The 25,219-nt window shown below is 39.5% G+C and overlaps 1 protein-coding gene across 1 annotated transcript; it reads left to right on the top strand.

Annotated features, from left to right (window-relative positions):
* The first annotated feature begins 624 nt into the window (after window positions 1-624).
* On the top strand, window positions 625-23,278 carry akirin2 (akirin 2). The gene is made up of 5 exons (XM_073056394.1): window positions 625-1,187; window positions 8,839-8,982; window positions 18,836-18,988; window positions 20,980-21,051; window positions 21,865-23,278. The coding sequence occupies exons 1-5, from the start codon at window positions 1,013-1,015 to the stop codon at window positions 21,873-21,875; spliced, it is 555 nt and encodes a 184-aa protein (XP_072912495.1). The 5' UTR covers window positions 625-1,012; the 3' UTR covers window positions 21,876-23,278.
* The last annotated feature ends 1,941 nt before the right edge of the window (window positions 23,279-25,219 follow it).

Consider the following 25,219-nt stretch of genomic DNA (forward strand, 5'->3'; position numbering starts at 1 on the left):
CAGAATCAACCGGTCTAAAAATATTCTTTCTATATAACAATTGGACGCCTAATTGCTTAAATAAGTCATTTAATTTTATAAATTCTATTTAAAAAATTATTTATAGAAACAAAGACGTCCATATTGGCGAGTAAAATGTAGGAAATGTGAAAAACAGACAACAATTACGTACTTATGCATTAAACTTCTTAATGTTTTCCTCTTGTTAACTACAGAAAACCTCCCAAGTAACGTACAGGCTCATCAACTATAACTTTGAGGTATAAAACAATCATAAATTTGCAACGTCCATTTAGTAATAGCGGGGTTGGGGGACGACATAGATTTCACCAGTAATTATAACACAACAAAAATCGTTCAAAATCACTTCCTTATTTGCAAGGCACCAGAAGGATTTCCTGGTGGGCTCCTCCGATTCCTCCCTCTCATTGATCACTTAGCAAGCCTTGTTGCTGCTTGAATTTACCAATGAGGGATTTAAATATAGCAGCCGGCATCTTCTGGTCGTGCCGGATCTCGGGATTTGTAGTTTTACTGTGCTCACTTGCCATTGAGCGGCAGCCTGGCAGACTACAAGTCCCAAGGAGCGGCGTGGCGGTGGGGAGGTGGGGTCAGGCGTGTGCGCAGCTGCGGTGTCAGGGCTGAGAGCGAGGCTGGCGTTGTTTATTGTGGCTGGTTCCGCCATAGCGGAGCGAGAAGCCGAGAGAGGGAGAGGTAGCGGCTCCCCAGCGGAGCAATCCATCGGCATCGGCGCTGCTGCGGGGCGCGACCGCTTCGGCTAGTGGACGCAAATCACTGCGCTGAACGGAGCCATCCTCCCGTGCAGACACTGGATTAAGGCGGGTGCGGCACCGGTGAGAGGAAAGCCGAGGAAACGGTTGCTCGGCGGTAACGGGGCGGCCGCCTCCTTCTCCCCAGAGGGACGTAAGCGTCGCGGCGGCGACGACGACCAGGGCCCGTGTTCGATCAGCAGAGAACTCGACCCGTTCGCTGCCCCACCCCGGCCGGCGCCATGGCCTGTGGAGCCACACTGAAAAGGACTATCGATTTCGACCCTCTGCTGAGTCCCCCGTCGCAGTCGCCGAAAAGGAGGCGATGCACCCCGCTCAGCTCGGCCGCCTCCCCGCAGAAGTACCTGAAAATGCAGCCGTCACCGTTCGGAGAGGTGACTCCCCACCTCACCACAGGTTGGTAAGGCCCCCGGGACTGGGGAGCGGTGCCGGAGCTCCCTGATTTAGACAGCGTTTCCGCCCTTCAACATTGCACCAGTTCCTCGCACCTTCCTTCACCTCCGCCACGATCACTCCCTGGGCTAGCTGGATCACTGCCTGTTTTCTTTTACATCACCCCACCCCGCATCCAGCCTTATTCAATCAGTAGCCCCTCTCCCGACTGTCATTGTTGGATCAGTTGCCCCTCTCCCTACTGTCATTGTTGGATCAGCGCCCCTCCTGCCTACGTGCGGCCCTCTAACCCTTGCCACTTCAATATCACTACCTACCTCTCTTTATTTATGCACATGTGTATACACGATTTGCTACCCAACCATTCTATTTTATTTACCACCCTGAGTCACTGTCCTAACTTGTTCTTAAATCGTTTATTCCTCCATCGCCCCCTTTGCAGATCCCATCCTCACTTACCCCGCCCCCTCCATCTCAGTCGTAGCATTGTACTGCACTGAAACAGGTCCTTAAAACCAACTCGTTCATAATGACTGATCCCCTCTCTGGATTGCTGCGTTTCCATCCATCAGCCCTCTGTACCGCTTTAGATCTTGGTCCCTTGTTCCTCCGAATTGTTATCTGCTCCTAGTGTAACATGGTTCAAACATGCTATTGCCCCTACCCTCCTAACCCCCTCTTCTCAAAAATGTTCCTTTCTTTCTCCTGTTCTTCTCAGCCCTTTTTAATGCCCTCTTCTCCCTTTCTATCTCTTTGCACACCCTCCTCCCCACCCTGTGATTAAATCCTGGCAATCAATTTGGCTCCCAATTAGGATGCGTGATCCTGAATTGTCACTGCATTAGGGCAAGGTTAATATCTTGAAACTCCAGGGAGTTTTAAAGGAATTGGTGCCAGAGAATTGGGTAATTTGACCTGTGGTTTTAAATCTATTAGGGAGAATCTGTAGTTGCTCCCTCTTTGACATTTAAGAGTCAATTATTTTGTGTAAGAATCACCAGTTAGCCTAAATTTACTAAAGTTTTGCCTGCTGTTGTAACTCTGACCCAGAAAGCTTTGTACCCTTGACATAGATTATGCCTTTTGAATGTTTGCTTCAATCACCAAATTTTGAATAGGCTGTGGATATCATAGCAATGCAAACATCTACTTGGAGATCAGAATCTATTTCAGAAAGGAAGCGTGATTAACTTGCGTATTTACTAATGGAGCTTTTGTGGTTTTAGTTAGGAAGCTTTAACTTGCTGGAGGAACTCAGCAAGTCAGGCATCATTTATTGAGGGGAATAAACAGTTAATATTTCGGGCTGAGACTCTCAGAATTAAAAAGGAAGGAAACCACAATAAGAAGTTGGGGAGGTGGTTATTTCAAGAAGCTGAGAGGTGATAGGTGGAGCGCTGAAGAAGAGAGAATCTGATAGGAAAAAACAGTGGGCCAGACTCTATAGATGCTGTTTGACTTGCTGAGTTCCTCCTGCATTTTGTGTGTTCAAGATTTTCAGCATCTGCAAAATTTTGGAGTGTTGTGTTTCCAGTATAATGTTTTTGATTTGTTAACAACTAAAATCCTAACATAGACTTGTTTAGGAATTTTGATTTTCCTTCTACTAAACTTGTGTAAAGTTTCTTTGGATTTGTAGATCAGGTTTAATGTTTGAGTTTGATTTGGATGTTGCTTTCTTAGTTTTATTGTAGTGGAGAAGTACTGATGAACGTTCTGTAATTTTTAAAGTCAAATGTAGGCCTTATTCTAGGAATTACCATAATTAACTACTGAAGAAAATTTAATAGGGGAGAGGTTAGTACGATCTTAATGTTCTGGTATCAGATGTATTGAGTTAGTTATACATCAGTGATAGTGACATGGTCAATGTACTAATCTAGAAATCAAGAGCCTGGACTAACTATGTAGGAGTCCCAAATTCAAATTCCACCTGGCAGCTTGATGCTTATTGTGAGTTTAAAAACCTGTCACTAGCTAATGAAGAAAACTAAATGTTCGATACAATTTTTTGGAAATTGGCTTCATTAAAACTTTCAAGAATATTAAAATGATACAATCTGAATATGAAAAATAACTAATCATGGTCAGTAATGTATTTTTACAGTTGGAAGAACTAATTCTCTTAAACTTAATTTGTGAAAATTGAAGGTGAGATGCATTCTTGAAAGCTAAGCTGAATAAAGCAAACCATGTTTAATTATGAAGACTCTTCCTGTGTGAGATGGAGATGATTGGGTAATTCATGTAGCTATTTCCACTTACTCTGGGGTAATTTACTATAGATACTGTTGCATTTTAATTTTGTTCAAGTTGACTGGGAAATTAGTGTTTGTCTTTCTGTGAGCCCACTTGTACACCCTGTTGTGCATCCAGTTCATTTTCAGTGATAATGGATGTTGATAAAAGCAGATACTCCAATTTTAGTACAAATTTGAGGAAATGCCCTCTTGTCATCCAGCTGTCAAAACACTCATCAGGGTTACCTCTGAGACAAGTGACTGTTTTGTGGAACATCTATGCTTCCATTTGTGTGTCATTTCCACTCCTCTCTTTTCCCATTCCCACATAAGTCAGTATTTCCTCAGCCTTCTCCAGTAATATAGATTTTGAATTTTTCAACTTCACTTAACCAGGATTCTCCTGATTAACCAGCTTGTCTCATCTGTCCAGTGTCCACACACTATGCCCCTTTCTGTCTGCCCATCTTCTCTACTTATCAACTTCCTTAGCAAATTATAGTGTCTCCACTTCCAGCCACTTTCTCTACCTCTCCCTCCCCCCACCCCTTCACTGATTTGTTGTCCCGCTCATGAGATATTCCATCCTATTGTCTATGATCTCCTTGCTCTCTCATTTCCTGTGCAATCCCAGTCCTGATGCGGGGTCTTAAACCAAAATATTGACTCCCTTTGCTTCCAATATACTGTTTTGTCATGCTGAGTTCATCCAGCAGTTCATTTTTTTTTGCTTCACACTACAGTACACTACACTACATTGTCTTTTGTGTCCTTCTAATTCTAAACACCAGTAAATATAAGGCTAACTCGCTGTCCCTGTCCTTTTCAGAGAACTCATTTTGCTCCAGGAGTCTAGTGACTCAGAGCTGTATAATGTCCAAGGCAGACATCCTTGGGTGTGGATACCTATACTAGTTGCAGTACCCAATGTGTTTTCTTTAGAGCATGGTAACATGTCCGTCAGCCTACAATTAGCTACACTGTAACTCCTAAATTCTGCATCCTTCCCTTACTACACCCACCCCACAAAAAAATCTCCCTAATTCTGTCACTCACTAGGGGTAGTTCATGATGACCAATTAACCTATAATCTGGAATGTGGGAAGATGGGAAACTTGCATGGTCAGAAGGAGAATATGCATGCTGCTCCTGGAGTCAGAATTAAACTCTGGTTTCTGGCACTACAAAGCTGTAGCTTTACTGGCAGGCCTCCTTGCTATTTGGAGGTTAGACTTATTGGATTATGGGGAGGGGGGGGTGAGGTTTAAAAAGGAAGCAGGTGTCTTCCCTCTTGTTGGCTGAGTACCCCTCTCAGCCCAGAGATTCCTGTGGTAGGAAGCTCAGCAGAGTGCAGGAGGTAGTAGCTTGCATCACTTCCAAAGAGAGGTAATGAGAGATGCTGTTGGATCTGGTGATCATGAAGATACCATGAGTCCTGAGCAATGGCTGCACATACTGAGCTGTCAGACCACTCAACCTAGTTCTCTCCACAGCAGTCCTCATTGGCCATCTCTACATAAAACTGGATGACTTCTTGTTGGATATATGATTAATTCCTATTGCAGTAGTAGGCAAGGTAGTTTACTCAAGCCTTATGAGACTGATTCCATTGATGCTCTTTCTTGAGAATGAATGCTAAGTGAGATATCTGTGTAAATCTTCAAAGGGGGGGGGCACAATGAGGCAATGGTTGAAATTTTGCAGGATTTTTAACTTGTACCAAAATTAATTTTTGCTTAATTTTTACCTGATCCTTTGTTCTCGGCATTTTCTAGTAAGACACACACAAAATACATGTTATTTCCTATACCATTACCTTATTTCCCTTATACCTTTTTCCATCCGTTTGTAATATATTTCCCCCTTCCTATTTAAAAAAAAAAAAAAAATAACTAAAGAAACCTTGTTTTTTTTTCTGGCTAGTTTACTACTAATGATTGGACATTATGCAATATTCCCAATTGTTGGGCTTGGTGTTTCCTGGCAACTTAATAAGCCTTTGATTTGTGCTACCTTTCATTGTTCTTGTAATCTGCAGTTGGGCATTTTTCCTGAGGTTTTGTCTTTCAATGCTTAATTAATTAACTTTAATTATAATTATTTTAACTCTCCTGTTAGGGACCCCTTTACAGTAAGAATAGTTGAATGTAGAGGATGGAGAACTGACTTCTAGAATGATTTTGGAATCGTAAAACACAGCCAGGTACTTCATTGCATCTAGTCCATCCTGAACTACTAATCTGCCGTGTCTCATCGACCTGCATCTGGACTATTGCCCTCCATACCCTCCCATCCAAGTTTCTCTTAAATGTTGAAATTGAACCAGAATCCACCTCTTCTAATGGCAGCTTGTTCAACGTTCCTGCCACATTAGGAGTGGAAAAATTACCCCTTGTTCATTCCCCTTAAACATTTCACCTTTCATCCTTAACCCATGACGTCTAGATCTAGTTTCACACAACCTTCTTGGAAAAAGCCTGGCTGTATTTACCCTTTTAAATACCCTCATTTTTTTATACTTCTGTCAAATCTCCCCTCATTCTCCTAAACTCTAGAAAATAAAGTCCAATTCATCCTTTCTCCATAATTCAGATCATCAAGTCCTGGTATTGAGATTTTCCCTGCACTTTTTCCAATCTTTGATCTTTCCTGTAGGTAGGTGACCAGGACTGCACATAGTACTCCAAATTATAGATCATCAATGTCTTGTACAACTTCAACATTATCCCAACTCCTGCATTCAATGCATTGATTTATGAAGGCTATATGACAAAAGCTCACTTTACAATCCTATCTACTCTGATGCCACTTTCAAGGAATTATGGACCTGAATTCCCAGATCCTTGTGTTTTACCACACTGCTCAGTACTCTACTGTTCACTGTGGTGGTCCTACCAAAATGCAATACCTCACAAACAACATCAGACCCAGCACTGATCATGTGCAATCCAGTAGTAACAGGCATCCAGTCAGAGAGGCAACCATCTACTACCAGTCTCTGGCTTCTCATACAAAGCCAGAGTCTAATCCAATTTACTACCTCATCTTGAATTCCAAACGACACAACCTTCTACTGCATTACTCGCAGTCTAAATTCTACCCTGGTTAGTCCTCCCAGGATGCAACATCTCACATTTTCTTGCATTGAATTCCATCTACTGTTTTTTTTTCCCAGCCCTTTACCCCAGCTGGTCCAGATCCTGCCATAAGCTTTGATGGTCTTCCTCGCTGTCCATTGCACCAATTTGCTGATCCAGTTTATCACATTGTCATCCAGATTGTTGATACAGATGATAACCAGTCACAGCACTGGTTATCACCACTAGTTACAGGCCTCCAGTCAGAGAGACAACCATTTACTACCACTCTGGCTTCTCCTCTGAAGCCAATGTCTGATCCAATTTACTATCACATCCTGAATGCCAAGTGACTGAACATTCTTGACCACCCGCCCATGTGGAACCTTATCAAAGGCCAAGCTAAAGCCCATGTAGACAACATACACTGCTTTGTCTTCATCAACTTTCCTGGTAATTTCCTCAAAAACCTACAGGATTGGTTAGATACGACCTGCCATGCACAAAGCCAATTTGACTTTCAATTTGACAATCAGTCCCTGTCTATCCAAATACTTTTATATCAAGTTCTTTAGAATACTTTCTAATAAATTTTCCACTATTGATGTCAGGCTCACTGACCTATAATTTTCTGGTTTATTCTTAGAGCTTTTTTAAAACAACAGAACATTAACTTTCCTCCAGCACCTCACCTGTGGTTAAGATTTTAATTAACTGTTAGGGCCCCTGCAATTTCTGTACTAGCCTCCCACAAAGGAGCACCTTCTCAGGCCCTGGGGATTTATCCATCCTAATTTGCCTCAAGATAGCAAACACTACCTCTGTATACAGTCCATGACCTTACTGCTTGAAATAATGGGATTGTGCCTGAATGTAAATTCTGTGACTAAAGTTTGAGGGTAGCGAATTTGTAGCTTGTGTGGATCTCAACAAGAAAAGCTCTGAACAATTACATTGCTTGCAAAGGGGATTAAGATAAGGTCTTGCACATTTAGAAGTTACCTAGGTGAGCACCTAAAGATGTGTAACCTATTTGGCTGTTGATTGAGAGCTGAAAATAGCCTTGTCTGTTGGAGGTGCTAGCACTTTCATAGTAAGTCAACTGACATCTTTCAGTACAGTACTGTAAGAATGTGTCTTGCCTTTTTAAAAAAAAAATTAAAAATTCTGTTCTTCATTCCCAAATGAATAACCTGAGATTTCCCCATCTGCACCCATCTTTTCCACTTTCCTTATTTGTAGTTTCCAAACGTGAAGGTTCTAGAGAGGGTGTTAAAGTATCTTCTTGCATTTTTTTTCTGATGGAGTTAATAGGCTAAGCTGTATTTGGCCAATTGTTGCCAAAGATGTTTGGACTGGTGTAGTGAAAGTACAGATGTAGACCTCTGTATTGGCAATGGCCTCCGAGTAATGGCACTTCCTACATGTTTATCTTGGAGGGAAACTGTATCCCACATCAATTCTTTGTTGTCTGAGCACCCAACTCTTATGTTGCAATCATTTTCATAATGCAGATGTTCCCAGGTTGCTAATGGACTGACTTGATGGAAATCTGGCACGTTCTTCTGCAATTTGAGTTTCCTTTTCATAAAACCCATTAGTCTTTTGTGTAAGTGGAATTATAATGATTGCTTTCATAATCTTGTTACTATAATGACTGTTCCTGCCATTCTAATTTTATTTCAAAGTCCAGAGTAAATAATTCTTATTGTTTTTGGGTGCCTTGTCTGGTTAATCCTTGGTATGATTTCTGGTTTCTTTTTCCTCCCAACTTAACCATTTGAAAAATATTTCATTAAGGACATCACAAAGTTAAATATTCAGAAAACATAGTTCAGTGCTTTACAGTTTATTAAGTATATCTGATTGCCAAGGTAGATGACTGGCTTTATAAGTTTGAGGTTTGGAGTTCTACTTCACTACACCACTTTGGACAAAGTAAGACATTGAATAAAACCTCATTTATTTTTGTGTCTTAATGTTACTGATCCAGAAACTTGCAAATGTCTTTCCCCCTCATTCTTTTCTCTATTTTGTCTAAGATTCACTTCAGGATGCTTGGCTGGAATTGTCTTGCTGATACACAAGTGTGTATTTACTGCATATTTAATTAATGCTATCTTTTTTCTTTAGCAATTGCCATTTGATTAATTCCAGAATAAAATGGTCAGTAGAACTATTAAATGCTAATGTGTTGAATAATTTTTTGATACTTTGAACTTAATTGGTTTAAATAATTAAGCATTCCATTTTACCCTTTTTGCCAAGCATATAAACTTTTTAAATATGGGTATTATATGATTCCTTTCATTAACATGAGTTTTGTCTTTTTTCCAGAACAAATTCTTCACAACATAAAACAGGAGTACAAACGCATTCAGAAAAGGAGACATTTAGAAAGTTTCCTGCCTCAGTCGGAGGGCAGTTGTTCAAGTGACGGACAGTCCCAAATTCCAGTTTTAAATGGACCAGTTTTGCAAGGTGTGTGATCTTAAATGTGGTTACCCAGATTCCTTGCTAAAGTGTTTTTACTACTGATGAAGTTGATCTTACCTACAAAGAGTAATGGAGACATCTAAGTGTAGATTACAAATGTTTCTTCCTTGATTTAAAGTGGATAACCTGGATCCGCCTCTGGTTAATTGTCAAATGAAGCCATAACATGTATTGTATTCTTTGGAATGTGCTCAATTTGTGTAATCTTGATGTTTGAATGTACGAAGCTACATAGCCGAACCTGTATATCTGATATAATCTGTATAATTGTTTGTCTTGTTCACTTGCAGCATGGATATTGGGAAGTAAAGCCTTGTTTTGCTAGTAATGTACTGTTAAAATAACATTGCACTGCAATTATAATCAAATGATTGTGATGAGTACTATTAAATCGACCAAAAACTTTACATCACAATGCAGACTATTCAGTGTACACAGTGTTCCCTTCTGCAGAATAGACCTTAATGATAATATATCTGAGTTTGTCATGTGTAATATTATATGTAACTGTGTGTGCCAGTTTGGTGGGGGGGGGGGGGGAGGGAATTAGAAACTGAATCCTGCATAATTATTCTTTCAGACTAAAATTGTGATTTGATCATTTATGCTAGTTTTAATATTTAAATTAATGTTTCTAGAAATCAGTAATATGCTTATGCAACTCTTGTAATTAATAAATATCCTTGAAAGCAGATGTGCCTGATAGGTTTCTTTAAAAAAAAAACCTGTCACAACAAGCAGACTGCTATATTGACCTAAGGTGCTAAAAGAGATTATGGAAAGAAAAAGTTTTCGGATATTGTCTATATCCCAGTTAGGATGAAAATGAGGCAGCAGATAATTAGGACAGGATTTATGAGGGTTTGAAGAAGCATATTGTGATTAGGGTAGTCAGCATGGCTTTGTGAGGGGCAGGTCATGCCTTGTGAGCCTGTTTGAGTTCTTTGAGAATGTGAAAAAAGCACATTGAAGGTAGAACAGTGGATGTGGTGTATATAGAATTTATTAAGACCTTTGATAAGGTCCCCTAATGTTAGGCTCATTCAGAAAGTTCGGAGGCATGGGATCAGGGAAACTTGGCTATATGGATTCAGAATTAGCTTGCCCATAGGAGGCAGAGGCTGGTTGTGGATGGAACATGTTCTGCCTGGAAGTCAGTGACTGATAGTGTACCGCAGGGAGCTGTTCTGGGATTTTTCTGTGAATTTTATAAATGACTGTTGAGGAAGTGGAAGGGTGGGTTAGTAAGTTTGCAGATGAAAAAGGTTGGTGGTGGTGTGGATAGTGTAGAAGCATCATAAGTATAACTGGACATTGATAGGATGCGGAGGTGGACTGAGAAGATCAAGTTCAACGAGGGGAAAAGTGTGGTCGGATTTGAAGGCAGAATATAGGGTTAATGGTAGGATTCTCAGCTGTGTGGAGGAACAGAGGGATCTTGGGGTCCACAACCATAGATCTCTGAGCTACCGTGTAAGTTGATAGGGTTGTTAAGTTGATGAATGATGTGTTGGCCTTTATTAGTTGGGGAATGAGTTCAAGAACTGCAAGGGAAGATTGCAGCTCCATAAAACCCTGCTCAGGCCACATTTAGAATATTGTGTTCAGTTCTGGTTGCCCTCATTATAGGAGGAATATGGAAGCTTTGGACAGGGTGCAGAGGACATTTACCAGGGTGGTGCCTAGTCTAGAGGGCATGTCTTATGAAGATGGGTTGAACAAATCAAGACTTTCCTGTTTGGAGCACAGGAGGATGAGAAGTGGCTTGTTGGAAGTGTACAAGATGATAGAGGCATAGATTGAGTGGAGAGCCAGAGACTCTTTCCCAGTATGGAAATGATTAATATGAGAGGACATAATTTTAAGGTGATGATTAGAGGTAAGTATAGGGAGATGTCAGAGGTAGGTTTATTTTAGAGTGGTGGGTGCATGAAACATACTACCATGGGTGGTGGTAGAGACAGGTGCATTAAGGACTTAAGAGACTCTTAGCTATTTTGCTTCCATTTTTCTTTCAGCTATCTGCCTACGTGGGAGGGAAGGGTTGGGTTGATATTGGAGATCGACACGCTTGTGTTCTATGAATTTTGAGTTTTTTGATGAAATGACCAAGAGGATTAACAAGGGCTGTATAGCAAGTTGGTGTAGAGGGTGAGATCACATGGAACTCAGGATACCAAATTAGCTTGGTGGAAGGAGGCAGTGGAGGCTTTATTTTACAGATTGGAGGTGTATGACCAGTAGTATGTCACCGGGATTGTGTCACTGTTATCTATTTCAATGAATACCAAAATTGAAGTAGGCAGCGAAGAGAGTTATTTAAGTTTACAAGTTGCGAAGTGAGCCAGAGGTTGGCAAAAGGAATTTTAACTCGAGACATTTGTGAGGCATTGCATTTTAAAGTTAATCCAGGGGAGGATGCGTGCAGTAAATAGTAGACCTTGAAAAGTATTGTAGAACAGAAGGACCATAATTTGCTGAAATTGGAGACCCAGGTAGACAAGATGAAGAATGTTGGCACACTTGTTTTCATTGGTCAGGGTACTGAGTACAAGAGTTGGGATGTCATACTACAACTATACAGGATGTTGGTGAAAATGCACTTTGGCTACAGGAAGGATGTCATTAAGCTGGAAAATGTGCCAAAAATTTTCACAAGGATGTTACTTACTGGGTTTTGGAGAGCTTAAGGTGTGAGGCTGAATAGGCTGAGACTACTTCTCTTTGCAAACGGAAGGGTGATTTATTGACATTCACAAACTCATAAGAGTCATGGTTAAGGTCAATTTATTTTCTTTTTGCCCCCACACCAAGATGGGGTAGTCTAAAGCTAGAAAGCATGGGTTTAAGGTGAGCAGGGAAAGAGATAAAGGACATGAGAGCAGATTTTCCACACAAAGGGTGGTAGGCAGATGGAACAAGCTGCTAGACATCAACGTTGGATGCAGTTACAACTTTGATAGGTACCTGGATAGTAAAGGTTTAGAGGGTATAGACTGAATGCAGGGAAATGGGACTAGGTTAAGGAAACAACACGGTTGCTATATGCAAGTTGGGCTGAAGGTCCTGTTTTCATGCTGTACGCCTAAACCCATACACTGCTGTTGATGTTAAAGCAATGAGATGGCCCCATCCTATGGACATTTATAATCTGTAGAGTGACATGAGTATAGCAGTTTTCATTTTTCACACTACATAGCAATATTTTCTGACACCATAATTCTTGTTACTGCCTGTACACAGGATAGAATCCCAAAATGAATTGGGAAGGGGTAGTGCACATAACATATCTCAGTTGATATCTTCCTAGATCTTTCTGTGTGGAATTGAATTTTTTTTTTGGCAGATTCTACATAGAAGCTATCAAATTATTAAAACCTGGGTGCTTTTGTAGTTTGCTGTTTTAATATAAGCTTGTAGGATGCTGTGGGAGGCTGATGGTGGAGGAGTGGATGTTTGGATCTGGTTTCTACAAGATTATGAAAAATTATTTTGCAGTAATTGATACAAGTGGCATCAAAGGGAGCCAGCAAGGAAAAAGCTACATTGAAAACAATAATATGCAGATTATTATTTAAAGGCTGGGTTTCAAGTGTACATGGAACAAAATAAATTGACACGGATCTAGAAAGGTACCTCGGATCCATCAATTTATTGGGATATCTCAGTTCTAAATGTGGCTATTGTACAATGGAACCTCCTAGATGAAGAAAAGGTTGTGGGCTATGGGTAATGAAGAGCTGGGTATATTCTGGATATGAAACGGTCTCTTGTTTTGCTACTGTCAGTTCTTAAAGGTGAAATCCTGATTTGTGTATGTTTGTAACAGAGGGTGGTAGGAGGAGAGATAATAGCTGGATCTTCCTTTGGAGCATATAATTGATACTGGATATCTTAGTATTTCCAGCTTGTCTGCAGTCTTGCTGTTGGCAGCACATCTGTAAAACTTATTCACAATGGAGTCCTTTAGCTGCTTATACTTTGGAACTATTTTGAATGAGCTTATTTTGACAAGGCCTTTTAATTTGTGGTTAAAAAAAATCCTATCCTTTGCTACTTAATAGTAATTACTTTTGCTGAACTACTATTTAATAAGATACTAGTGTGTGCAATTTGAATCTGCATCAGCTTTGCAATATGTTACAAAGGTTGTATGCTTTCTATGGAATAGTTAATATTTCATGGGATTTTGAATTGTCATATTTTCCACTTGCCTTGTGTTGTACATAATGGCTGCACTGTCTTAGGGGCTGGTTTTGTTATTTTTGTCTTGGCTTGTTTGTTTTTATGATAATATCTACATCAGAGGGGAGGCAATGTGCTGGTTATTGAGCTCGAGTATGGAAAATCTATAACATTCCACAAGAACAAAAAGGGTTGCTTGGGGAATGCAGGGGATTGAGCTTTTGGGGTCAGAAAGGACTGATTAGTAACTGAGGAAAGAAAGCTTGGCCATTTGAAAAGTGAGTGGAATTTGACTTGTGAGTGGTTACTTGAGTGTGAATTTTGGGTTCTTAGTATGAGTATCTCTTCAGCTTGAGAAATTTGACAAGATGGCTGGGCTTTGGAAATATCAAGGGGCATGAGACTGGACTGTTTCTAGGGGAGAATAGGACTGGTTTTCTATGTTACCAGAAGACTGCAAATGGTTTTAGCTGAGCTGGGGTTGGTGCAACTGAAAGCTATTCCAAGACCGAATGTAATCTGTTGGGAAGAAGGGTATAATGGTGATTGGAGGTAGATCATAAGCACTGAACATCTTCAACAGTGCAGAGATCTGAACATTTGAAATGTAGTTTAGGGTTTGGTGTTTCAGTTGAGTGTGCTGAAGTGATTCAGTATAAATGATCAAATTTTATTTTAATGAGTTGCTAGGAAGAAATTACGGGAAACAGTATGGTGAATAAGCCTGTCCTATTGTGAGTAGCTCCAGTTACTACAGGAAAAATGAAATTGAAATCTTAGGCCCTTGGGATAGTGTTAAATCCAAAGTAGCCTCACACTATAGGAAAAGAAAGTGAGTTATAGTACTACAGATAAACAGCCATTACCAGTAATAGGAAAAATGTTTCCTCTATTAAATGATACCCAAGCATTCAGAAGATTATAAATTTACTAGGCAAGGGTGATATGAATTTACGAAAGGGAAGTGGTGTTTGATTTAATTATTCTGCTGGCTACAATAGAAATAAATAAAACTATACTAGTTAAGTGTATTTCTTCACATTAAATGAGAAATAGAATTTGTCTGCTGTACAATGATTATTAGTTAATAAATTCTGGGATTCTGCAACATCTGAGCTGAGGCCCCACAGTGCCAAATAGAAGGGGTGAGGATCTGACAGATACAAAAGCTGTAAGAAGGGAAACAAAATATGAGGGCAAACAAGCCAATAATATAAAGCAGGATACTGTTTTTTCAGTTATATAAAGAACAAAAGGGAGGTGAGAGTTGATATTGGACCACTGGAAAATGAATTCTGGTGAGATAGTAATGGGGGACAAAGAAATTGCAGATGAACTTGATAAGTACTTTGCTTCAGTCTTTATTGTGGAAAACTGATTGAATGGCAGAGCAGACTGGGCCGAATGGCCTACTTCTCCTATATCTTATGGTCTTATGGAAAACACTAGCTATATGCCAGAGGTCCATGAGTGTCAGGGAGCAGGAGTGAGAGCAATTGCTATTACAGAGGAAAAAGTGCTAGGCAAACTGAAAGGTCTTAAGGTGGATAAATTACCTGGAGCAGAAGGGCTACATCCCATTGTCCTGAAAGAGGTTGCTGAAGAGATGACTGATGCCTTGGTCATGATCTTTCAAGAATCACTTGATTCTGCATGGTCCTGAAGGACTGGAAGATTACAAATGTCACTCCACACTTTAAAAAGGGAAGATAGGGGATTATAGCCCAGTTAGTCTAACCTCAGTGGTTTGAAAGTGTTGGGAGTCCATTATTAAGGATGAGTTTTTGGAGTGCTTGGAGATTAATGATAAAAATAAGCCAAAGTCAGCATGGTTTCTGTGAAGGGAAATCTTGCCTGACAATTCTGTTAAGAGTTCATCGAGGAAGTAACCAGAAGAGACAGTGTATGTCATTTACTTGGATTTTCAGAAGGCATTTGATGGGGTGCCTCACATGAGTCCGCTTAAGATAAAATCCTATGGCATTACAGGAAAGATACTGGCATGGGTAGTGGAATGGATGACAGGCAGGAGGCAGTGAGTGGGAATAAAGGGGACCTTTTCAGGTTGACTGCCAATGACTAGTGGTGTTCATCGGGGGTTAGTTTTGGGATCGCTACTTTTCACATTGTTTGCCCATGATTTGGATAAGGGAAATGATGGCTTTGTGGCAAGGTTTGCCGATGATACGAAGATAGGTGAAGGAGTAGGTAGTGCTGAGGAAGCAATGTGATTGCAGCTGGAATTGGACAAATTGGAAGAATGGTCAAAAAAGTGGCAGATGGAACACAGTATTGGGAAATGTATGATAATGCATTTTGGTAAAAGGAACAATACTGCAGACTGTTATCTAAATAGCAAGAAAATTAATCAGAGGTGCTAAGGGACTTGGGAGTCCTTGTGCAAGCCTCCCAGAAGGTTAATTTACAAGTTGAGTCTGCGGTAAAGATGACATATCCAATGTTGGCATTTATTTCAAGGGAAATAGACTATAAAAACAAGATACTGCTGAGGCATTATAAGAGACTAGTCAGGCGGTACTTGGAGTATTGTCAAACTTTTAGGGCCTCTTATCTCAGAAAGGATGTGTTGTCATTAGAGTTCAGAGAAGATTCATGAAGATAATTCTAGGAATGAAAGGGTTAACATATGTGGAGAGTTTGGCTGCTTTGGGTCTGTGCCCACTGGAATTTAGAAGAATGCAAGGGGATATCATTGAAACTACCGAATGTTGAAAGGACTAGATAGATGGATGTGGGGAGAATGTTCCCGCTGATGGGGGTATCCAGAACTGGAGGGCACAGCCTCTAAACTGAGGGGCAAACTTTTGGAACAGAAGTAAGGAGGAATTTTTTAAGCCAAAGAGTGGTGAATCTGTGGAATGCTGTGCCACAGCCTGCAGTGGAGACCAAGTCTGTGGGTGTACACAGAGAGGAAGATGATAGATTCCTGATTGGTCGTGGCCTCAAGGGATATGGTGAGAGGGCAGGTGTATGAGGTTGAATGGGATCTGGGGTCAGCCATGATGAAATGGTGGACTGGACTGGATGGGCTGAATAACCTAAATCTGCTCCTATGTCTTGTGGGCGAAGGTGAAGTAATTCACTGATTTGGTGGGGGAGGGAGAGTTTTTTTTTGAACTGTTAAGAGACTGGTGTCTAGGGGGCCCTGAGACCATTAATTACTGAAATCTAATATACAGCTATAGAAACAGTCCTGCTGAAGGGTCTCGGCCCAAAATGTCGATTGTAGATGCTGCCTGGCCTGCTGTGTTCCTCCAGCATTTTGTGTGTGTTTCTTGGATTTACAGCATCTGCAGATTTTCTCTTCTTTGAGATAGAAACAAATTAGGTTTCTGTATCTACATGTTGGTCTTTATTACAGGAGGATTTTGAATACAAGGGGAAAAGAGATGTAATTGCAGTTGAATAAGTAAGACTGCAATATATTGTATACAGGTTTGGTCTATTAACGGGGTGGAAATATATTTAAGTTTTAACTGATTTGTATGATATAATAATCTGTTTTGAGAACATATTACACTCTAGAAAAATGAAGTAACCTCCTCAGAACAACTTGTTTTAATAGGGTAGAGATAAGAATGATGTTTCTTCTGTCTGGGATGTCTGAAACCTATAATTGCAGCTTCAAAATGTGGCAGAAAGGAATTTTTCCCCACTGAAGATGGTTATGGAATGATCTACCCAAGAAGACTTAAAGAATTATGAGATATAATCAGGATGAAAAGCAATTAAAACTCTAGATGTGAAGAGAATTGATGCATATGGGATTTTCAGCAATATGAGATAAAAGATCAGTCATGGTTTTGAATGTAACCGGCTTGAAGGCTTACTCCACTTCTATTTCTTGACTGCTTCATTCCATAGCATGGGCTGCCTTACAACAAAAGTTGTTAATTTTGTTACATTAAATTTGCATTCTGGGTATTGCTGGTATTGTGATCAGTAGTTCAGTTATTCAAGATTTTATCTAGTGACTATTCCTAATTACTGATTTGTTACTTTAAAAAAAAATTGTGCTAGTCTAATTTTTGTTTTTGATTGATCGTTTTTATGACAGGCTCGTATTTCTGCAAAAAAGTGTAAAATGTGGCATTCTCCACCTGTATGAATACTCTGCCTGCATGCTGCCTAGCCCCTTCCCGTCTATTTGTAACATTTCACTTAAAAGCTGTTAACCATCGATGCACCCCATCAGTGAATCAAGGATTGTCTCATTACCACAGCTTCATTCTCTCTAGACACTTTACATCGCTTCACATTTCTGGTTGTTTTTTTTTGCTATCACTGACTTTTACTTTCAAGTTACCCCATAACAGCCAAAGTTGTGCTGTCTTGTTTTGACCTGAAGCAGTTATTTTAGATAGCCTGTTTTTACCTTTTAGTTCTGTTCTCTCCCCCCCCCCAGTTCCTCAGCAGTTGGTCATTTATCCCCAGGTTCTCTGAGTCAGCATGCATAGTTGTTTTGCTTGCTATTTCAGGCTTGAAATGTATTGTGATCTTTTTTTATTTGGTGACCCAAAATTGAATCTTACTTTTCCTTTGGGAATAATTTACCAGATTAGGCAGTGTCTAGGGATTGCAGCCCTCTAACCTAAAATTGTTTAATAAATAAAGGACGTTGTGTCGAATTAAAAGATGGAATGATTTTTGGTTATTGTCTGGTTCCTAATATTAAAAATTCTGCTTAGCTGAATTGTGTGGACCTTTTAATCTGTTGTCACTCTCCTAAAACATTAGCCCCCTCAATTGCTTAGGGGATCCTTGCTATTGATGTCATAAAGCAGGTCAGCTCGTTTTCAGCTAATTTGAGCAATAAGGACAGCTGATGACAATAACATTTGCTTTTAAATTTTCTTTAAGTTTAGGATGTTTTAGTTATCAGAACCAGCATTGTTGGCAAAACCAGCATTTATTTCCTACTGTCTTTACCTTTAAAGTGGTAATGAGCCACTTTGAACTGCAGCAGTCCATCTGATGAAGGTACTGAAGAGTTCTAGGATGGAGACTTTTGGGATTTAAGCTGTGAAGTTTTGCAAGGATGACTTGCAAGCAGCAAGTGTTTCATTTAAAGGGTGCAGGGTTTCACTGCTGTTGACTGTTAAACCGGAGAGAGAAATTCCTTCTTACAGTTCATAAATTTTTCAAGACTAAAATACTGCATTTGATTCAATTTCCAACCATTTGGCAAGTACTACAGAATCCATATGTAAGGTATACTTGTGTAGTGTGTAGTAAGTTGTTATTTTTCAGTTTTATAGTCTACTTTTCCTGGATCTGTATTTTTCCTTTATTTTAAGTGTCTGCACTTTTTACAGTACTATTTGACGATTTTTGAATGCATGCCTTTGCAATAGTTTGGGTAAAATGCCCAGCAATATGTTTGGATAGATACATGGATAGTAGGGATATGGGGGGCTATGGTCCCGGTGCAGGTTGTTGGAGTAGGCAGTTTAAATGTTTTCAGCATGGACTAAATGGGCCAAAGGGCCTGTTTCTGTGCTGCACTTCTCTGACTCTAACATTGCAGAATGATGAATGCTTAAGAATTCTGGGAAGATCCCTGAAATGTTTGCTTCCTCCTGTTAAATATTGGTCGACAATAAGTGTGTACTTATTTTTAAATAAACTGTAGGCACTTCATCTGGATCATTGTCACCGCAATCAAAGAAAGACCAGCCATTGTTCACATTGAGGCAAGTTGGAATAATCTGTGAACGCCTGATTAAAGAGCGAGAAGAGAAAGTCCGCGAAGAATATGAAGAAATACTGGATACAAAGCTGGCAGGTAACCCTGAATGGTCCTGTGTGAACCTATAGTTTTTGATTTACTTTAAAGACATTAATTATGGATGGAGGTGAAAAAGATGCATGGATGGAGCTTAGCATATTTTCTCTCTTGCAGATTCTGAAGTCTGGAACAAAAATCACAAACTGATAGAGGAACAGTGTCTCAGACAGCATCTCTGGAAGTCAAGGAATGGTTGTCATTTCAGAATTCTTTGTCTCCACAGATGCTGCTTGATTCTCTGAGTTCCTCCAGAAATTGCTTTGGAGTGGGGGTGGGGGTGGAGGTAGGGCAAAATGTGGAAATGCATTTCACTTCCCATAACAATCTCATAAAATATGAAGTGAGTCCTGATAACCCAACCACTAGGACATTTCCACTTATTTCATTGATTTGGACTTGCTGGACCCAAGGAACCTTGCTCCAAACTGCCCACTACCAGGCACCAATCCGTCTACTTTGAGATATGGTGCTTATGTAATACTGTTACTGTATGAGAAGCAACTCCCAACTTTGGGAGAGCAGCAAGTTCCCACTCGTGGCAAATGGAGGTAGCAGATAAGACACTGACCCAGACACAATCCTAATCTCAGTGATGACCATGCGGATCTTGCATATTCTCATTTATGTGTGGGCTTCCCCTCTCCCACATCCCAAATGTATGCTGGTAGGTTAATCTGCCGCTATAAATACCAATGGTTTGTTTTGTGGGGGGGGGGGGTGCTGAGAATAAATGTAAGATTTGTATGAATAGGTGCCTGATGGTCAACATAGACTTAGCAGAGGAGAGACCTGTTTCTGATCTGCACAACTCAGATATGGCAAAGTTAATTCCCATGGTAGGGCAGTCTAGGACAAGACGGCAGGGCTTCAGTATTGAAGGACGTCCATTTAGAACAGAGATGCAGAGAAATTACTTTAGTCAGAGGGTGGTTAGTAAATCTGTGGAATTTGTTGCCACAAGCGGCTGTGGAGGTGAAGTGATTGGGTGCATTTAAGGCAAAGATAGATAGGTTCTTGATTAGCCAGGGCATCAAAGGGTATGGAAAGAAAGCAGGGGAGTGATGATGACTGGAAAAAATTGGATACGCCCATGATTGAATGGCAGAACAGACTCGTTGGGGCTGAATGGTCTACTTCTGCTCCTGTATCATGATCTTATGACTCTGAACTGACTGCTAAGTATGGGTCATTAAACTCCTGTCCTCCAGCACCACCAAAGTGTAGAATGTCTGCCTGCATTTTGCAAAAGTTTCTCAATTTTTGTCATGGAAATTTGTTTTCTATTACTTTAAAGGATTTTTATATGAATGTCCTTTAGGTTTGGAATGTAAGCCCCTACTAAGTTGGTGGTTGGGGTTACACCAATTGCAGAGTCTGTACCTGGACATTTTACTATTTGTAAATGCTATAGTTTTCAAAATAATGTGAAAATAAGTCATTTGAAACTTTGCTAAGGCAGAATATGCATTGTATATCTTGTGCCTTTGTCATGTTTTGCTCTACCGTGCTAGAGTTTCTGGAAGTGCTGAGCAGGAGCAGTATTGTGGTCTAAAGGCTCATTTAAGGTTTTGGTAGCACCGAAGTGAATGGGATGGGATTGAGAAAGTTTCCTGGCATTCTTCTACAGAACTGAGAACCACTGGAAGGGGCTTTTGCAATTTGTCAGGCTTAGTTTTTGTGGATTTTTTGTCATGAGCCTTAACAATAAAACAGAAATTTAGTTTAATGAACAATCTCTCATCTTTTCTAGTCAGTAGTTTTTGAGGTAGAACTGGCTAATAAAGGTATTCGTTTAATTTATGAATCAGAAGGATGGAGAGGTGCTATTTTGAGGGTAGGCTGCAATCAAGATTTTTTGAATCATTCACTTACCTGTAATGATATACTCAATTGTATAAAATCTATTTATTTTATTCAACTTTTATATGCCACCATCTAATATGGTGATAGTGTTGTTAGAGACTTGATCCAAACTTTTTTTATTTCAGAACAATATGATACTTTTGTGAAGTTCACGCATGACCAGATTATGCGACGATATGGAGAGCAACCTGCCAGCTGTATGTATATAGCTAAATGGCATTTCTAATTTTCTAACCTCTGGATTCCGGTTTTTAGTTGAGTTGCATATCCTTGACTGAGAGGACAAGATCCTCCTGTTCAACAGCCAGTTCTTTTGAGTGTGGGGTGGGGTTTCTTTATTTTCCTTCAGATAAGAAGCATATTTCTGAAACGCAGGCATTGCACACCATAGCCGTTCCTCCCAACCCTGATGCACACATTGAGGCATGGTCATCTCGGGGGGGGGGGGGGGGGAGAGGGGTGCCATGAAGTACTTTCTTAACAGTAAACATTTTTTATTGGTACTGGGGCTACTTAAATGTTATTCTTACCAATTCATTTACGTCTAAGATTTTAAATAAGTTTGCATTTATAATATAATCCATAAACTGGAGCTTCGAGTTCAATGAAATATGGAACTTTTAGATTACAAGTTGAGCAGAGCCCTTTCCATATGAGCCCCCCTTGTTTGCTTAGTTTTTAAAATTTGTATTGCCATTGGTTTAGTTTTCTAAGATCAGTATGAGGCAACCTCTTGGTAGCATGGTCACAGATCAAAACCATATTGTCATTATGTGAAGACATGCTGCCCATATCCTATCAGAATGAAATGATTGAACCCAGCTCATTGAGCTTTGTTGTGGCAGCTCTAAGTGCTGTGCCACTTGTATACTTCTAGAGGGTAACACAATCTCTGTAGAGAAATGTTCTATGTTCTAAAAGGGCTGGGTGGTATTTATCTTTAACAGCAAGCAAATATTAAAATGTCTCAACCATCCTAGAATTACACATTTTTTTCTTTTCATTCACAGATGTGTCCTGAATTGTCCTATTTCTGTGGAGTGCCCTTTTCCTTTTGAACACTGCAAGTTGGCTGTTTCTCTGAGACTTGTAGCAGTGCCATATTAACCACCTATGAGCACGGGGTGTTTTCAGCTTGTGTCAGTGGCAACCACTTTTCTGCAGCATGTTTAATGGAGTGCTCCCTGATATGTCGTCACCTTTTATTGGACCTTTGCTAACTTGTACTTATAATTACCAGTGGCTCCCTCTGTTAAAATTTTGCTGTATGTTAAAATCTGAAAAGCTTATTTCTTTCCTTTTAATGACTTTAAAGGAGCAGTACTGGTGTTCCAAAATGTCCATCTCGATTTCAGCATTGTATTTTAAATGCCAGATTTTAGGGGAATAATCAGTCTAGTACGGTTTTAGTAATGAGCCTTATTTTGCAAACTCTGACTTCTAGCTACCAAAATGCAAGAGGGCAACCATCATTTTTTTACTCCTATTCCTTATATAAGTGTTATATTTTTTCAGGCTGGTTTGTTGGAGGTTTTGCCTTTTGTCTTAACCAGTTCGTATTGAAATAATGCCAAGTTCACTATCAGATTTGCAAGTAAGCAACAAAACATGTGGCTCTTGTTTTTGATTTTATTTAGCATTTCTATTTCAACAAATTAGCGAAGCATAATTCAATCCAATCATAAGCGAACAATTCAAACTGTTGAATTCGAGTTGCAGCAACGTTTCCCTGATGTCCAGCAGACAACTGAACACAGCTTGACCTTGATTCTACTTTTGATATTTACCTGTGTTAATTAGACATGTTAAGTAAGAATATTGTTTTCCCCAAAAACTTTAAATACTAGATTTTTTAATTGTATACATATTTGACTGACTTTAAATGCAAGATTCTTGATTTCTAATATTGTGGGGATTCCAACAACTATATTTAAAAAAAGTAACTTGTAAGAAACCAGGTCCAGTTAATAATTAATTACAAAGGTCCAAGAATACTGATAATAAACATACTTCCAAGAGAGCAGCTGTGAAGATGTGATAGCTGGTAGCAATGTCTTCAGTTACTGCACGGCTGAGATTAACGTGACCAGAGGGGAAAGATTTGCAAAGGCTCATTGTGCACTACAACATTTCTGCAGGCAAAATCCTCAGTGAATTTTGGATAACGTGATTAATTATCTCCACTGTTGGAATTGCCTGCATGTAGCTGTGGTCGTTTATCAAATGAAGGGTTCAGAAGAGATTTTGTACTGAGAAGAGGATGGGAAGGGGTAACTGAAGCTTCATAGTAAATTTGATTAAAATAGTAAATTTTATTTATTCTAGCAGTCTTTCAAAGTTTATTTCTGCATTTTGATGTACCATTATTTTACTGTTCTTTGTAGTGTAATGGAATTTAGTTGACAATAAAGATTTACATCAGAATTTGAGTAGAGCTTGAATTGATTAAAGACTTACTGGATTGTTGGTTAATAAACATTACTGCTTGTCCAGGTATACATTTTTGCTTCTGACTTCGGTCAAATGCCCAAGATTAATAGGTTTAGAATGTACTGTGCTTGCACACAAGATAACTGCTGAAATTGCTGCAAATTTGAAATACTGAAGTTCTTTGACTTTATTTCTACTTTAGTTCAATACCTTTGTTAATATTAGATGTTAACATTAGAGCAGTGCAGCACAGGAACAAGGTCGCTAGCCCATAATGCCTTTGCTGAGTATGATGCCAAAATTAAACTTTTGTAGAAGTCAGTATGTTTTCTAGAAATTAGCTTATTCTTTAGTGATTATACACTGCTCAACCAAAAGATCTGAGGCTTGAAAATAATTGGGTATCCAGTTTACAATGTAGCAGATTGCTAAAAGTTCATATTCAGTGATTTGAAACATTCTTTCTCTCTTATTTATGAATAAATTATAAACACTACCTCATTCTTTATGCACTGTTTTAGTTCATGGTATTTTAGACTTTATCATATAGCTGCAAAACAAATTTCACATCAAACTTTATGATAAATCTGATTCTAAATATCACCAAAATTCAAGCTTTCTCCCATAGGACTTTTGATCAAAAGCTTCAACAAATGGCAAAGGAGGGGGATTTTGACTTTAACGAAATTGCTGAATGATGTAGTGGCTGCATATACAAAATGAACTTGTGAACTGTCATCTGCTAAAACTCAACTATTCCTCCCAAAAGAAATAAACTAATTATCTTTGTACTGAAATTTAATAAAGGTCATTTTATTATCAAACTGTATATGCAGAATGCAACTTATCAGCTAGCCATAAAATACAGGAAGCCATAGAAGCAGTTGAAAGAAAGACCATCTTCTCTCCAAACCCCCCAATGAAAAGAAAAATAAACTTACAAACTCTAACCCCCTTCTTCAAACAAAAACTAACAGATCACCCACATGGAGAAACAAGAAAATCAAACCCCAAATGCTCAGCCTGCCATTTGGCAACAAGGAAGAATGGGTGAAAAAATGAAAAAAAGCTGAAAGGCCAATATGAGCTACAGTCCAATCCATAAATCAATAACAGCTCCAAGAGCATTGGGAACCAGCAATGCTGATTCCGAGGGCACCAATTCAAACGCAGGGACTGTGTTAACCTTTTTGATCAAGCAAGAAACCAACCTGTCCATGTGCTCCAATACTGATAACAGCAAAGGCTAGTTCTTCACCCTGCCACCTTCGGAGCCTTGCAAAAATTTCCTCTGATCAACGATAATATAGGCACAATGTTTAAGCCTTTCTTAGTAAAGGAAATTGGCAACAGAATATCTGAACCTTTTTTCACAAGTACCACCATTTAAATTGATCATCCTGTGGGCAAGTGTCATAGAGCCTCAGCTTGTAATCTGATTAAAGTTTTTATTTTCTAAGACTTATTTATATTCTGTAGTGTAATTTTTTGCAAAGGGGTGGGGAGAAAGAATATTAAACAGGTTTGTTTCTTTATACTAAGTTAAATTTCATGTTTTAAGAATTGTTTTTCCTTAGATTTTACTCAATTTTAGCTGTATTAACTGATTTGTATCTTCCTAATTTTATTTATACAGTGTAATGGAAAAGTATGCTTCTTCATTCCCCTCCCCCCCCCCCCCCCACCCCATACTGCACTCGCTGAAAGTATCATTGCTTTGTGCTAGATGTTGTAATCTGCCAGTGACTGCTGGGCCCATCGACCAGGGGTGCAAATTTAAGCAGCAATTTGGATTTCTCTAGCTCTGATGTCAAAATATATTTGCGTAATACTCATGTTTCAGTACTACAATGGATCTCCTACAATGTTGTCTAGAAGTTGTTAAATAGTTAAGGAAGCTGCCTATTATCTACCCTATTGCTTTGAGGTTGCATC

This window comes from Hemitrygon akajei, chromosome 9 (assembly GCF_048418815.1).
Source record: "Hemitrygon akajei chromosome 9, sHemAka1.3, whole genome shotgun sequence".
Lineage (NCBI taxonomy): Eukaryota > Metazoa > Chordata > Chondrichthyes > Myliobatiformes > Dasyatidae > Hemitrygon > Hemitrygon akajei.

What these genes read in the sequence shown, in the direction of transcription:
- akirin2 (XM_073056394.1), top strand. Translation starts at nt 1,013, where the DNA reads ATGGCCTGTGGAGCCACACTGAAAAGGACTATCGATTTCGACCCTCTG. An exon ending in GACTCCCCACCTCACCACAG is followed by an intron (nt 1,188 to 8,838) that starts GTTGGTAAGGCC and finishes TCTTTTTTCCAG; the next exon opens with AACAAATTCTTCACAACATA. An exon ending in AAATGGACCAGTTTTGCAAG is followed by an intron (nt 8,983 to 18,835) that starts GTGTGTGATCTT and finishes AATAAACTGTAG; the next exon opens with GCACTTCATCTGGATCATTG.